The following is a 15529-nucleotide window of genomic DNA, read 5'->3' on the forward strand; positions in this document are numbered from 1 at the left end:
ACAGCCCCTGCCCACCCCTGTACTTAGTGTCTCTTCCGTTGGAAGGGGGTGGCGGCGGCGGCACCGCGCCGCCCCCCTAAAAAGTGTCAGTATGCCGTATTCCGGCGTATAAGATGACCCCCGACTTTAGAGAAGATTTTCAAGGGGTAAAAAGTCGTCTTATACGCCGGAAAATACGGTAAGTATTTAATCAATATCAAAAGTTCATCTCAATACTTTGTTATATATCCTTTGTTGGCAATGACAGAGGTCAAACGTTTCCTGTAAGTCTTCACAAGGTTGACACACACTGTTGCTGGTATGTTGGCCCATTCCTCCATGCAGATCTCCTCTAGAGCAGTGATGTTTTGGGGCTGTCGCTGGGCAACACGGACTTTCAACTCCCTTCAAAGGTTTTCTATGGGGTTGAGGTCTGGAGACTGGCTAGGCCACTCCAGGACCTTGAAATGCTTCTTACGAAGCCACTCCTTCGTTGCCCGGGCAGTATGTTTGGGATCATTGTCATACTGGAAGACCCAGCCACGTTTCATCAATGCCCTTGCTGATGGAAGGAGGTTTGCACTCAAAATCTCACGATACATGGCCCCATTCATTCTGTCCTGTACATGGATCAGTCGTCCTGGTCCCTTTGTGGAGAAACAGCCCCAAAGCATGATGTTGCCACCCCCATGCTTCACAGTAGGTATGGTGTTCTTTGGATGCAACTCTGCATTCTCTCTCCTCCAAACACGAGTTGTGTTTCTACCAAACAGTTCTATTTTGGTTTCATCTGACCATATGACATTCTCTCAATCCTCTTCTGAATCATCCAAATGCTCTCTAGCAAACTTCAGACGGGCCCGGACATGTACTGGCTTAAGCAGGGGGACATGTCTGGCACTGCAGGATCTGAGTCCCTGGCGGCGTAGTGTGTTACTGATGGTAGCCTTTGTTATGTTGGTCCCAGCTCTCTGCAGGTCATTCACTAGGTCCCCCCGTGTGGTCCTGGGATTTTTGCTCGCCGTTCTTGTGATCATTTTGACCCCACGGGGTGGGATCTTGCGTGGAGCCCCAGATCGAGGGAGATTATCAGTGGTCTTGCAGGTCTTCCATTTTCTAATTATTGCTCCCACAGTTGATTTGTTCACACCAAGCTGCTTGCCTATTGCAGATTCAGTCTTCCCAGCCTGGTGCAAGTCTACAATTTTGTTTCTGGTGTCCTTCGACAGCTCTTTGGTCTTCACCATAGTGGAGTTTGGAGTGTGACTGTTTGAGGTTGTGGACAGGTGTCTTTTATACTGATAACAAGTTCAAACAGGTGCCATTGATACAGGTAATGAGTGCAGGACAGAGGAGCCTCTTAAAGAAGAAGGTACAGGTCTGTGAGAGCCAGAAATCTTGCTTGTTTGTAGGTGACCAAATACTTATTTTCCACCATAATTTGCAAATAAATTCTTTCCAAATCAGCCAATGTGATTGTCTGGATTTTTTTTCTCATTTTGTCTCTCATGGTTGAGGTCTACCTATGATGCCAATTACAGGCCTCTCCCATCTTTTTAAGTGGGAGAACTTGCACAATTGGTGGCTGACTAAATACTTTTTTGCCCCACTGTATGTCCACTGGCAGTATGTGATTTCAGATGATGCCCATTGGCCAAACTATTTTGAAGGGTTAACGATACCTGAAATGGATTTGCCCAGCTGACAGCTATTGTTGCCCCAAGATAAGGTTTGCATTAGGGGAACCCTGGGCACAATTTTCTGACCAGCATCTCATGTTTATGGTATGGAAACAGCAAAACACAAAAATATAAATTGGAGAGTTATAGAATAATTTAAAGCGGACTTGTCACTTCAAAGACAAGTGAAAGATGAAAGTGAAGAAAAAAAAGTATACCATCTGTGTTTTACATAAATATAAGAGGTAAAATGAAAAGCATTGCACGTTTGCTAGTGGTAATTCATTTTTCAATTAAGGAGGAATTCTTACATCTATGAGCACACAGTACACATTTTTACCACTGGGAGACATAGTGGCACAGAACTGCTAGCCATGCAATCTAATTCAATCTAAGAGCGCTTTTAATGTAGTGGTGCTCAATCATGCTTGTACAGAAATAGACAAGAAATGAACAAATGCTCTCCACATTAGAAAATAAAAATTAAAAGTGTATTAAACACAACAAAAAGAGTCTGACAAACAGATTATTAACTGTGATTCCAATACCAACCAAGCACCTTCAGAAGAATTAGAGTAGTGTTTCCCAAACCCCATGACCAGTAAAAGGACATTTTTTTTCACTTTGTAGATAAATCACACAGTGGCAGGAGAAATATTTCACTTTTATGTATCATTAGGATTCTCAGAGGACACATTTGGGAAACACTGTATTAGATTAGATCATAACAAAAAGTTGCACACAAATATAATGGCAGTAGGAGGACACTATACTGTAGCACAATTGAACGATTTGCGGGTTTTTTTTGTTTTTTTTAAGCTAATTTATTTTCTTGGTCCATAATATAAATAAAAAATACTGGTAATTTAAAACAGCCAATAGAGCTACAATATATTTGCAGGATATTCCCTCTCTCTACCAAAGCACAATATAGAAAAAACATTCTAATATGTGCTCTTAGTGCTATAGTATCAGGCATTTAGGTCTTTTCTCCAACAACTATAAAACTCAAAAAAGAACTAACAGGAACAACTAATATCTAACTGAATGCTGAATTGCTGGGATGGTAGAGTCTGTTACAGTTACTCAGTGACAACAACTGTCTATGTGTATGGTCACCATGTCTACTGCTCCTGTTCTCTAAACCATACCAGGCTCATACAGGATTATTTCAAAGGCACCTTAAGTAGCAGTAGTAATGTGGAAAGTGCAATACCATAGGTATCAATCAGATTTCATGTGACTTTAGTTGGATACATTATAAAATGGTTGCAAATTGGTTACTATGGGTTGCTGAACTTTTTAGGCAATCTTTGCATTAATTAAGTTTGAGGTCTGCTAACCTTGCTTGGACACCTCTTGTTTTTTCTCTGAAAACATAATATTCTGCATAGTTGTCATATGCATGAGGATAACAACACTTTCTGTTAGTGCTGCCCTGGGCCCACGAAAATATATGTAGGTCAACAGCTAATCTGTTGACATTTGGGCTGATGATGCTTATATTTAAAATGCTATGTATGTGCTATTATTTCCCAAGATAACTGAATTTTTTTACAATGCTTTGCTAAGGTGATTATGGAGCGGAGCAGCAAGCAACTTTACAACTGCATAAGCTCTAAAATATAGCTCAAACACTGCCAAAATATACTTATGGAAAAATAGGTGTAGGATAGTTAGGAGATGAGAAGCCTGAAGCCGGAGATGCAGAAAACAATGCTTACAAACACAAAGTGAGGACAAGCCCATAAAGACACCTGATAGAAATTGGTAGATGACAGACGATAAAGTTAGAAGCCCAGCCAAGTTTGCCGATAGGCTTTCACAATATGAAGTGCCAAAGGGATTCTGCTCAGATATAAGCCACCACAGCCAGTTAGGGTTAATACATGCTTTTAACAGCAGGTATAAAATGTTAAATTGTCTTGTAGATGGAGGAGACTCCCAAGACATACACTATTCATGCATGACCTCTCCTGGAGTGAAGTACCATTTATACACAAAGATAGCTCGTAACTAACTCCCTTGTAGCTATTTCATTCTTCACAATAGCATGTTATACGGTTCATGCATGTACAATTTGGTAAAGAATTGAAACCTCTCATGACCTTTGTCAATCCTGTATCTCTGGCTGGACTACATCCTTGTGAGCGAGACCCTTTAAGGGATGTTACTGATTTTCTCCCTGGTTCATTTTCTTGTGAGGTCACTTGGAGTAAGAATCTCACTTCATCATCTAGAGATTGCACTTCACTCTGTGTTCCTTGTGACCAAAGCCCTGATTTGGAAATCTGAATTGAAGGCAAAAGCATGGGTAGAGCTAGGTTGTCCATTTTCACACGATCTGATGCTTGGAGATTCTGAGAATTTGGCCTAGTTGAGGGCTGCCAACTAGTAGATGCATCTTTGGTTACCAAGGGCACCTGCTGCTCGATAACAGAAGTGTGCTGCTGCTTAGCTGGAAGAACAGGCGAATTACTAAGAGAGCGCTGTTGAACCTGGGAGTGGGATCACACAAAATTAAACTATTACAACACAACATAAAATAACTCACAATGACAAATTAGATTATTTAATGGAGCATGCACATCACATTCCTTTAGGATGTTGACTGTTAACAACTGAATATATGTTAATTTCCTCGACTAAGCCATTGTTAGAGATGGATCCTATTAGCATGCAATGACTATTACTATACCCCTGTGGGTTTCTAATTCCTCAACACGTTGGCCCTAACCAAATAATAAACCATACTCTCTGAATATATGCGGTATAATTACAAATATCTATCCTGGTCACATGCAGCTCTAACAGACCAAACAGAAGTCTTTTATGTAGTAAATGCATTTTTTACTTTGGGAAAAATAAAGTCTTAAGGCAAGCTTGACACAAATGGCAATCAATCTTTTATTGGTACTTCACTATCCCTCCATCTACTTGATGGGGCAATATTTTCTTGCCCACTTCACATATTGTCACTACTGCTTCTTCTTGCTCAGTCAGAAAGTATGTTCACTAAGTAGCAGGAAGATGATTGATGACAAGGCTCCCAATGTCATGGTTCACAATCCATGTTTCTGAATCACCATTGTAATGTGGAGTAGGAATACCAATGGGAGAAGAAAAGTTTTCAGTGTCTACACTCCCCAAAAAAAGCTATGCTGGCAATTACCACACAATCAACTATATTATGGAGAACAGACCTGCAGTTTACAGTAGGGTGTGTTAGCTCTCCAATGTATGTAAATAAAATATTGAATAGCTATGACCATAGGGGCACGTCTGGGCAACTCTAAATTCTCATGTTTGGAACCGCACAAGGATTATATTTGTGGTTTCATTACACCTAGCCCTGTAAAGAGCCAGCATGGTGTGTAAAACATTAAGAGTATTTCCTACAACCTTGTTTGGAGAATGGATTTCAAGCTCTAGGCTACACTAACTGTTGCACTCCATCAATGCAGTGTTTATGAACTTGAACCAGTAAAGTATTTAGAAGTCAGGTATACAAAGTGTCTATAGTATATTTTTTGAAACTAGAATACAGCTCTGGTAGTGAATTTAACTGACAAGGAACTGATGGAACATAACGTGACATCTTGGGAAAATAATTTCTGCTTTATACATATACATAAAGTTGGGTTATCATGGACTACATTGTAGAGCGGTATTTTAATCTAAACTCAAACTGCCATTACAGATGCTCCTTAAGACTTACAGGCCAGACCATTGCTTAAAATCTCTCTGAAGCAACATTAAAATGCTTTGGCAGACTTCCTATGATGTTAAAGAACAGGGGTAGGGTATCCTGAATGATGGGTGTATAACAAGTAAATAATTACATACTAACCTGAAGCTGTAAAACTGACCTTGATGAATTGACCATTAAAACAAATAATGTGTTATGACCCAAAACAATCATAAAATGTTAAATGTTTCATAATAACTCCTAATACATCAAACAACACATCCTATGATTTTCATTAGTGAATTGCAACAGTATAAGATATCAATTTAAAGCAATTATTACAAATCATTGAATTAAAAACCTTGCATTGAGTCATCCAGTTAAGATAAAATGCTACAAATAGCACTGAGTACATGATAAAGTAAGCGTACCTCTTTTGCCCAAGCTGGTTTCTCAGTGGGATTCAGCCCCTCCTTATAGTGATACAGTGGTTTCTTGTCTGGTGGTCTCTGCTCTTGCTGCCTCTGTTGCTGCTGCTGTTGTTGCTGCTGCTGCAGAGAGACCAGATAGTCTCTCTCCTGCTGCAGTTGCCTTTGCAATCTTTCCGCTTGTCTTTGTTCTTCTAGCTGTTTGCGTTTGTATTCCTTTTGGGAAAGTGAAACAAATATTTGTAATGGAATTGGTAGGCAAAACAAGTATAAAGTGAATATTAAGGAAAGAAAGGCTATATGGTTTTAAGAACAAAATTACAAACACAGAGGATTTTCTATGATGGTAACAATTAATGGCATGGAATATTAAGATGGGTAATGTTTTAATCTAATTCTTCTAAACAGAACTATGCAGAATCAGTAGCCTGAAAAAAGGAAAAAGTTTCCAATTACACTTTTCACGCACCTTACCTGGGGCACTTCAGGCACCTGAAAGTATAGCTACAATGTGTACACCTGATCTGACTAAAAAAAATAATATGCATTTTGTTTAAATACTGTCTTATTCAAGACATGAACCTTACAGGATATCTTGCAACTTTTCTATTACTTGTACAGCTCATAATTGTTTGGTCCAATACCTATTACGTTTACCATTATTTATACCTGTTTAGTGCAATACTTTACAGAAACACAAAATACAAGCATGATAGTTCTCATTAATGAATGTCCTGGGTACCTAGGCAGACCTTTCCATACCAAGGACAAATCAGGCAGTAAAGATATGTACACTATGTAACGTTATACAACACTTTACTTCAGTGCTCCTGTAGAGAAGTTTGCAACACCACAGTGCAAAATGTTGTCTGAAGTGGGAATTGTTTAATGCATCTGTCAAATACTGCAACTCTGAGAAATTCAGCAATCTTTTGATTATTATATGGTTTTGGTAAATCTAAAGGAAAAAAATGTATAATGTGTAGCCAGCTTAAGAACTTAAGCCAGACATGCATCTGGGGTATCTGAATCAAAAGGTATTCCTACCTACAGGCAGGAGGGACATACTGTATGCTCAGTCAATATATACAGTATCTCACAGAAGTGAGTACAGCACTCACATTTTTGTAAATATTTTATTATATCATTTCATGTGACAACACTGAAGAAATGACACTTTGCTACAATGTAAAGTAGTGAGTGTACAGCTTGTATAACAGTGTAAATTTGCTGTCCCCTCAAAATAACTCAACACACAGCCATTAATGTCTAAACCGCTGGCAAAAGTGAGTACACCCCTAAGTGAAAATGTCCAAATTGGGCCCAAAGTGTCAATATTTTGTGTGGCCATTATTATTTTTCAGCACTGCCTTAACCCTCTTGGACATGGAGAACACCAGAGCTTCACAGGTTGCCACTGGAATCCTCTTCCTCTCCTCCATGACGACATCACGGAGCTGGTGGATGTTAGAGACCTTGCACTCCTCCACCTTCCGTTTGAGGATGCCCCACAGGTGCTCAATAGGGTTTAGGTCTGGAGACATGCTTGGCCAGTCCATCACCTTTACACTCAGCTTCTTTAGCAAGGCAGTGGTTGTCTTGGAGGTGTGTTTGGGGTCGTTATCATGTAGGAATACTGCCCTGTGGCCCAGTCTCCGCAGGGAGGGGATCATGCTCTACTTCAGTATGTCACAGTACATGTTGGCATTCATGGTTCCCTCAATGAACTGTAGCTCCCCAGTGCCGGCAGCACTCATACAGCCCCAGACCATGACAATCCCACCACCATGCTTGACTGTAGGCAAGACACACTTCTCACCTGGTTGCCGCCACACACGCTGGATACCATCTGATCCAAATAAGTTTATGTTGGTCTCATCAGACCACAGGACATGGTTCCAGTAATCCATGTCCTTAGTCTGCTTGTCTTCAGCAAACTGTTTGCGGGCTTTCTTGTGCATCATCTTTAGAAGAGGTTTCTTTCTGGGATGACAGCCATGCAGACCAATTTGATGCAGTGTGCGGCATATGGTCTAAGCACTGACAGGCTGACCCCCCACCCCTTCAACCTCTGCAGCAATGCTGGCAGCACTCATATGTCTATTTCCCAAAGGCAACCTCTGGATATGACGCTGAGCATGTGCACTCAACTTCTTTGGTCGACCATGGCGAGGCCTGTTCTGAATGGAACCTGTCCTGTTAAACCACTGTATGGTCTTGGCCATCGTGCTGCAGCTCAGTTTCAGGGTTTTGGCAAGCTTCTTATAGTCTAGGCCATCTTTATGTAGCGCAACAATTCTTTTTTTCAGATCCTCAGAGAGTTCTTTGCCATGAGGTGCCATGTTGAACATCCAGTGACCAGTATGAGAGAGTGAGAGCGATAACACCAAATTTAACACACCTGCTCCCCATTCACACCTGAGACCTTGTAACACTAACAAGTCACATGACACCGTGGAGGGAAAATGGCTAGTTGGGCCCATTTTGGACATTTTCACTTAGGGGTGTACTCACATTTGTTACCAGCGGTTTAGACATTAATGGCTGTGTGTTGAGTTATTTTGAGGGGACGGCAAATTTACACTGTTATACAAGCTGTACACTCACTACTTTACATTGTAGCAAAGTGTCATTTCTTCAGTGTTGTCACATGAAAAGATATAAGAAAATATTTACAAAAATATGAGGGGTGTACTCACTTCTGTGAGATACTGTAGATCATATAAAATCAACTGTTCTGATAGAGAACCTTTCCTGACTTCCTGACTGAAGCATGGAGCTCACCACTATAGACTTGTCATTCTGCAGCAGCTACTTGCCTGACTGTGTTGAACCTCCATTTTCAATTCTATGAATCACAAACCCAGAAGAAGTATGCATATAAGGACTGAACTTGTTCTATGTAAGTGATCGAAGCCAGAGGGTTGGCATAACTGCCTGACAAATAGCATTTTTAGAAAAAGGTCAGCCATGGCCACCCTCATAATTCTCTAAAGAAAGATTTACATTAGTATGCAAATATAGTCTGGATACTTCTGTACCACTGGGTGGCAGACTGATAGTTTGCTTGGTTTGAACACGATTTTATACATTTGAGCACTAGTCACTTTTATAAAAAGTTATATATTTTGTAATTATATTTATTTAGTATTAACATGTTTAGTACCCTTATTGCTGAGCGCTTCATCCATTTTTAGATAATACCTCTGTACCACAGGCCTCAGGCTCCTAATTATTTATTTATTGTTATCATTGTTAAAAAAATAACCACTATTGTATAAGATTGGTCAATATTTTATATTAATTTTATAGATGTCCTCAATACATTTGTTTTTATACCAAAAGACAGCTATATGGTTTCACTGGCTTCCTACAATACCATATTACATAAATGGCATTCGGCAGATGGCCTGTTTCAGTGATGCATGTGATTGCTGCACACGGGGCTTACAGTGTGTACTTAACTGGGCCATAAATAATTTTACAGATTTTCAGGACAGGCAAATCAACGATTTTACTAGAGAATTAAGCGGATGATCTATCAGGACCATTATTATGAACACAACCAAAACATGGTATAGTATCATATAATTATTACATTGTCCCCATTGCCACACCACTCTGTCCTCTGGGCCCCCAGCAGGTCAGCCCTTACTGCCCCATACTGGTAGTGTGGATGAAGGTTATGAATGACCATTAATACTCTTTTGCTTACATGTAAGGCATTTTACTTGTACTCATCTGTTAAGCTCCTCTATAGAAACCACAGACTACTATACAGCAGATCTGTGCAGTGGAATGGATATGAATGTTTGTTATGTGTAAACATACAGTCGTTTTGTCTTTGTAAATCTGTATGAGTATTTTTTTACAGATAACAGATAAATGTCATATATTACTGCTTCCCAATTTGGTTCACTAACAGTGGATGTTAGTTGAGATTGAGCACAAGTGCATTAAATAAAGAAGATGTCACACCAACTTTGTGGCAGTTATAAATCTCTCTGCTTATTTTCGCTGGCCATTCACAGCACAGAGTTGCTGTGCCTATGATTCTACAAAAAACCTGAAAAAAAAACTCAGCTAGCAGTTTCCAAAGATAAGGCTGAAAAATACTGCCATATCATTCATACAATAGGATGTAAAACCACTGGGTTGGTGCTCCTCAATTGAATTGCTTCACTTACCATGTATTTAAATACTGAATGAAGGGTTTTGAAACAAATACAAATGAATTTGATATCATGGGTGCCAGTACATGCAAGAGTCATGCAACCTGTCATGAAGAAAATGGCATGATAGACAAGCACACAAGGTCTGTCAAGCAAAGACACTAGGTGGAGGGGACATGCTGGAAAACAGCACACAAATCTTTATTACCAGAAGCAGAGCTTGTTCCTGCAGTAATTGCTGCTGCAAGATCTCTAACTGTCTCTGCTCTTCCTCTAGCTGTCGCCTGATGTATTCCTGGTATGGGCAGTGTTGGAAAGCAGGAGAAGACTATATTAGATACCACAGAAATAGAAGGAAATTAAAAAATATTTAAGGAATGCACCTGAGCCTGGGTTCACATATGTGCGGGGCTGGTTTGCAGCACGATTTCAAGCCCCATCCAGTGTGATTTAATTTAGCAATTCAGGTGTGAAATCAGGTGTGAATTTTTAAAGTGTATGACACTGGAAATCGCATCTGAACCAGGCTGAAAATTGCGCCATACTCTTTTTGAAATCGCACTGCGGCTGGCCCACACATATGTGAACCGGCTCCGTAGAAAAGCCTTTTGCATCACATATAATGCGAATCGGATGCGGTTCAAAATGCATCCAATTCGCATCCAATTCGCATATATGTTAGTCAAGGCTTAAGACAAATAAAGTTTTATGTTATTCCTGGGGAAAATATAATTTCCAAGCCAAATGTGATCACTCCAGTGTGCCAAAACTTCTGTGTAAATACAAGTACTGTATATACAAAAAACAGTGTCTTCTTGCTTTAGGCAATGATTAGCAAGCATTAATAAAGAACTTTCACAACTGTCATGAAACCTAGCAGTACAGATGTTGCTGAATCCTCCACAACCACTGTCAGTGCTATAGATGCATGGATTGATCAGATGTTCAGGTCATACACAAATACTCCTTTTTAGACTAATTATAAGGAAGGAGAAATCACATGTGATATGCTTAAAAGTGATCTAAGTCTAGATCACTTTTAAGCATTTGCAAAATAGCCAAAAGTGCAATGTGTGCAGAAAAAGGAAAGGGACTAGATTACCAGAAATGTATGGTCACAAGTGGCCTAGGCTGTCTAGCTGCACCTTGGAAGATTATGGTGAAAGAAGTCTGATGACATCAATGTATCCAAGCCTCAATGTCTTGGACAAATGAGGGGAAGAAGCTCAATGGTCACCAGGACAAGTATAGAGAGAATAAATCTTCCCATTGAGGGAGGCGGGGGGTAGAGATTATTCTCACCAAGACAAAGTGGGGGGAAATCCAAAATTTTAGAGTTGTCACCCAAGCAAGAATTGAGGGTAATTTATCAAATGGGAACAAATATTTTGGTGTCCACTGTCTAAGATGGCAAGTCCCTTGACTTTGGGGAGATTTATAGTAATTTCCCATTGTTTCTGCAGGGCTGAAAGTGAGTGGAATGCCCTCCAGCAAGACAAACCCAGTACAAAATAACCTAACAGGGGTTTTCATCCTTACCTACTCTGCCCAAAATTAGAATAAAAAGTCTGAACTATACATACACTTTTGTTATTACAATAACCCCAAATTTCCTGAATGGCGAAATTATAAATTGCCCCAGCTCTGTAAAAAGTGAAAGCTATAACTTAATGGTCAACACACAACACTTGCTGTTCACATGTCAATTACTTGCCAAAGATAGCTATGCATATAATACATAAAAGTGATAATTCATTTTGAGAGTCAACACAGTATAAAAGGAAATTCACCTTCTTTAGAATATCAAAAATTAAGTAAGCCTGACACAGGGTTTGGTCCATGAAAAAATTGAGGCAACCCTACAAGACAGAATTTGAAAATACCAGAAAGTCTGGCAGCCATGGATTGACAATTTCCTACCCCCTTGACTTTGACACAACCTTACTAGAACCTTGAGCCTCAGAGGCCATTTAATTTCACACTATGATCAGTGGAGGATGCTACTACACTCCAGGGAACCCACCCTACCCTATCCCACCCCACCCTCCATTTTCCTTTTTTCAAATCTCTTATACTCTAGAGAATTTCTTGCCCCACCTGAATCCCAAGCTATGGTTTGGAAGGGGCATTTGGTTCTCCCTTTTAGATCAATTGAGTCCCTCCTGTTAACCTGATTTGTTTGTTTGTTTGTTTGTTTCTTTCTTTCTTTAGACAACTTTTACATATATTACCTTATCTGTGTGCCTAATGTACCTCATTGCTCCCTGCAAGGAGCCTCATCTTATTAGCACAACTTTTATATGCTACTTAAATGTAGTTGCTCAACTGATAAATAACTGGATAAAACTATTTTAACAAGAAAAATGAGTGAACCTGAAACAAGAAAAACAAATGTCTGTTTTTTCATGAAGAGTTCCTCTATTCTGCTGTGTGTTAGCTAAGTGGTCAGTCAGCAACATTCAGTGGAAGGGGTTGACTAAACCCCCCCCCCCACACACACGCACACACTGCCATTGCAAAGCTTGCAGCTATGGCAGCTAAGGTTGTAATAAGCTATATCCTGTTTTTAACATAGACTGGAGTGCTTCTTTCAATAAATGAGGAAACAGCCTATTTTAAAACAACACAACCTGAAATACCTCATGCTCACTTCTACTCAAAGAACATGTACTTTTATACCAATTACGCTCCCATAATTACACTTATCTTTCTTTTGTGAGACTGAAACCATAAAAGCATTCAGTGCTACTCCTGCTCAAATACATCAAATAAAGATTACATGAAGAAAGGTCAGACCTTCTCATGCTCTGCTCTTCTCCGTTCTTCCTCTCTTCTCATCTGCTCCTCATACCGCCGCCGCTGGTCCCTTTCCTGCTGTTTCCTCATCTCCTTTTCTCTTCTTTGTTGCTGAAAAAAATGTTAAGAAAAAGTTGGGTCACAGTTATGCCTAATTAATAACCCTGTCCCGATACATATATGGCATAGTATTGTAATTTATACATCATTTCATGTCTCATTCATTCTATTAGATAATACTTTACTTTTACATTTGTTTTTTTTTTAAAGGTTTTCAAAAGGTACAGAAAATACGAAAAGCACAGAAAGTACAGTTATTGGCTACAGAGCTGTAACTATTTGCATATGGTACCAAGTCATGGTGGTTATGTAGGTACACTGTAGGTGCATGTACTGCAGCTATGTGCTTTGGGTCATTGTCCTGCTGTAAGACACATGGCCTGTAAACTTCTTGACAATGTTGTGCGCAGTGGACACAGGAACAATAGGATCTCTGGAGATGGACTTGTAACCTTGAGATTGTCCATACTTTTCTGAAATTTTTGTTCTCAAATCCTCAGACAGTTCTTCACTGTGCTTTCTCTTCTCCGTGTGCCACACAGAGACACACAACAGAAAATTTGCGTCAATTTTTCACCATTTTGGCTGGTTGCCAGAGTGATTTATATATCAGCACCTGTTAGTTGATACAGGTGAGTATAATTACAAATTACAGGAGCATCACAAACTTGGAATGCAATTATTTTTTACAATTTTGAGAAGGTGTCAATAATTTTGTCCAGTCGATTTTTGGGGTTTTTGCGTGGAATGTGTCAGATTTGGCTTTTCGTTTCTCCACTGTTTTGTGTCATCCCAATACAAACAAAATAAATAAATATGAGAATGCCTAAACATTAGTAATTGCAACAAATTTCTGGGCGAAGTGGGGCATTATCTGACAGAAATGCAGGGGTGCCAATATTTTTGGCCATGACTGTACACATAAATTCCCTGTGTCATGTAAACACCTAGAAAAGCAATCCAGTAAATATTATAAGGCTGTGCTATGAGTATCAGTGTAGGCTTCAACTCCAATTAATCCTATTCTAGGACAAAACTGTTGCCTACATACAGTACATTCATCACTTGGAACTCTAGGACATTACTATTCAATAATAGCACTTCTAAGGCAAGCTTGGGGTAACTTCTATACCACACCCAAATGAGAGGTATCACTACATGTCCTTATCATATCCTATAACATAAATATGAACTGTAAAACAAGTGTTTAAGGAGTAAAATCTATCCCTGCACAGTCTAACATCCAGCACATGTATACAAAACAGCTTTTAACACCCCCCCCCTTCCCCCCGAAAGCCGATATTTTTGCAAATTTTCTAACACCACACTTTAAAGAACCATAAAGAAAAAATGTTCTTAGGTAAAACTGGCAAATGTAAAACACGAGGTGTATAAAACCAAACACTTTAGGTTTTGCTTAAGGGCCAGTGCACACCACAAACACGTGATCCAGATGTGTTTGGTTTACAGTTCACACCACACTATGTTCCAGTGAATTTTTCATGCATTTTGCTGTGTTCCAGTATGGTTCTGTGCAGAAAACATGCAGCATGCTCCACTTTTTTCTGCACCTGAAACTGGCTGCACTGGTGTGGAATAGGGTCATTGGAATACATGGAAAACATTGTGCATGCATTTTTGATACAGAACAAAAAGCACTGGACTGCATTTGGTGTGAATCAGCCCTTAAATACTGTCCATATTTATAAAATAAAATAATTATCCTGACAACCTATTGTAAAGGGGATATGCTCCTTCCCTTTGTGGTTATCTGAATACATATCTATAAGCTAGCCTGAGCTCACATTAATGTTAATTATATCAATCTTAGTGCTGCATCTCTGCCCCATTGTTGGCTCTGTTATCTACATGGTACTTCCCTACCCACAAACCAACTATGTACCAATTTAATATATATTATTACTATTATAGTTAGTACACAAACCATGACTAAGCCTCTCTGGAGCTAGTAAATCCATCCATATATCCAATTAATGTATTTGTTACATAGTTAAAGGCATATATTTTACAAGATTTTCTGATGCAATAATTCCCATTTGGCTACACAGCAAACATATAGCAAAATTTACTTTATTGGAAGTATTTAAAATGTACATGACAGACAAAACAAAGAGATAATGCTTCAATACACATGTGAACAATCTAGGCCATTCCTCAGCTTGAAGTCATTGAGCTCAGGCCACATTATGGATGAACAGTGAGAAATTTCCAATGCATCAGTTCAAGCCAAAAAATTACTTACAATTTCAGACAGTAAATACCCAATCAGGGCACATTTTACAATGCTATATCTTTATTTATCTAATGGGTTTACCAATTAAGATTACTATTGGAATTCTAAACAGACCCAGAAACGTGCTGATTTCTGTCTCTGGACAACAAATATAATTTCTGGAGCTCTAGCTTCCAGATCTGAATATCTAGCCACATTCCACTGACACTGATAGCATCACAATATTCTCTCAAAGGAGCTGTGGGCCTAGAAAAAAGTTACACGTGAAAAAAGTACGAGGAATGATCTATGGACGTGGGCGGGGCCAACTTGCCCTACACTCTTCTGTGAATGCGCACACTAATGCCCAGGAACCAGGCGGTTATGTGAAATCAACATTAGGGCAGTATTCCGTATTTAGAAGTGAGCCATCCACCTTTCACTGTACACATTAAACTGGAGACTCTTTAATTTGAGGCACTCTTTCCCTTCGC

General features: G+C 39.4%; 1 protein-coding gene across 17 annotated transcripts in view; it reads right to left on the reverse strand.

Moving 5' to 3' along the window:
- Positions 1 to 15529, reverse strand: part of TNIK (TRAF2 and NCK interacting kinase) — a 389337-nt gene that overhangs the window by 91176 nt on the left and 282632 nt on the right. For 6 of the 17 annotated variants that reach the window (XM_089675505.1, XM_089675500.1, XM_089675497.1 and 3 more), the window contains exons 13-16: positions 12743 to 12853; positions 10155 to 10274; positions 5778 to 5990; positions 3767 to 4156 (exon numbers count right to left, since the gene is read on the reverse strand). In XM_089675505.1, the coding sequence (XP_089531631.1) occupies positions 3767 to 4156; positions 5778 to 5990; positions 10155 to 10274; positions 12743 to 12853 (834 nt within the window). The remainder of the gene's footprint in view (positions 1 to 3766; positions 4157 to 5777; positions 5991 to 10154; positions 10275 to 12742; positions 12854 to 15529) is intronic. The other 11 variants (XM_089675499.1, XM_089675498.1, XM_089675504.1 and 8 more) reach the window with 5 other exon arrangements.

This window comes from Staurois parvus, unplaced genomic scaffold (assembly GCF_062004578.1).
Source record: "Staurois parvus isolate SC_StPar_1 unplaced genomic scaffold, SC_StPar_1.0 ptg000155l, whole genome shotgun sequence".
Lineage (NCBI taxonomy): Eukaryota > Metazoa > Chordata > Amphibia > Anura > Ranidae > Staurois > Staurois parvus.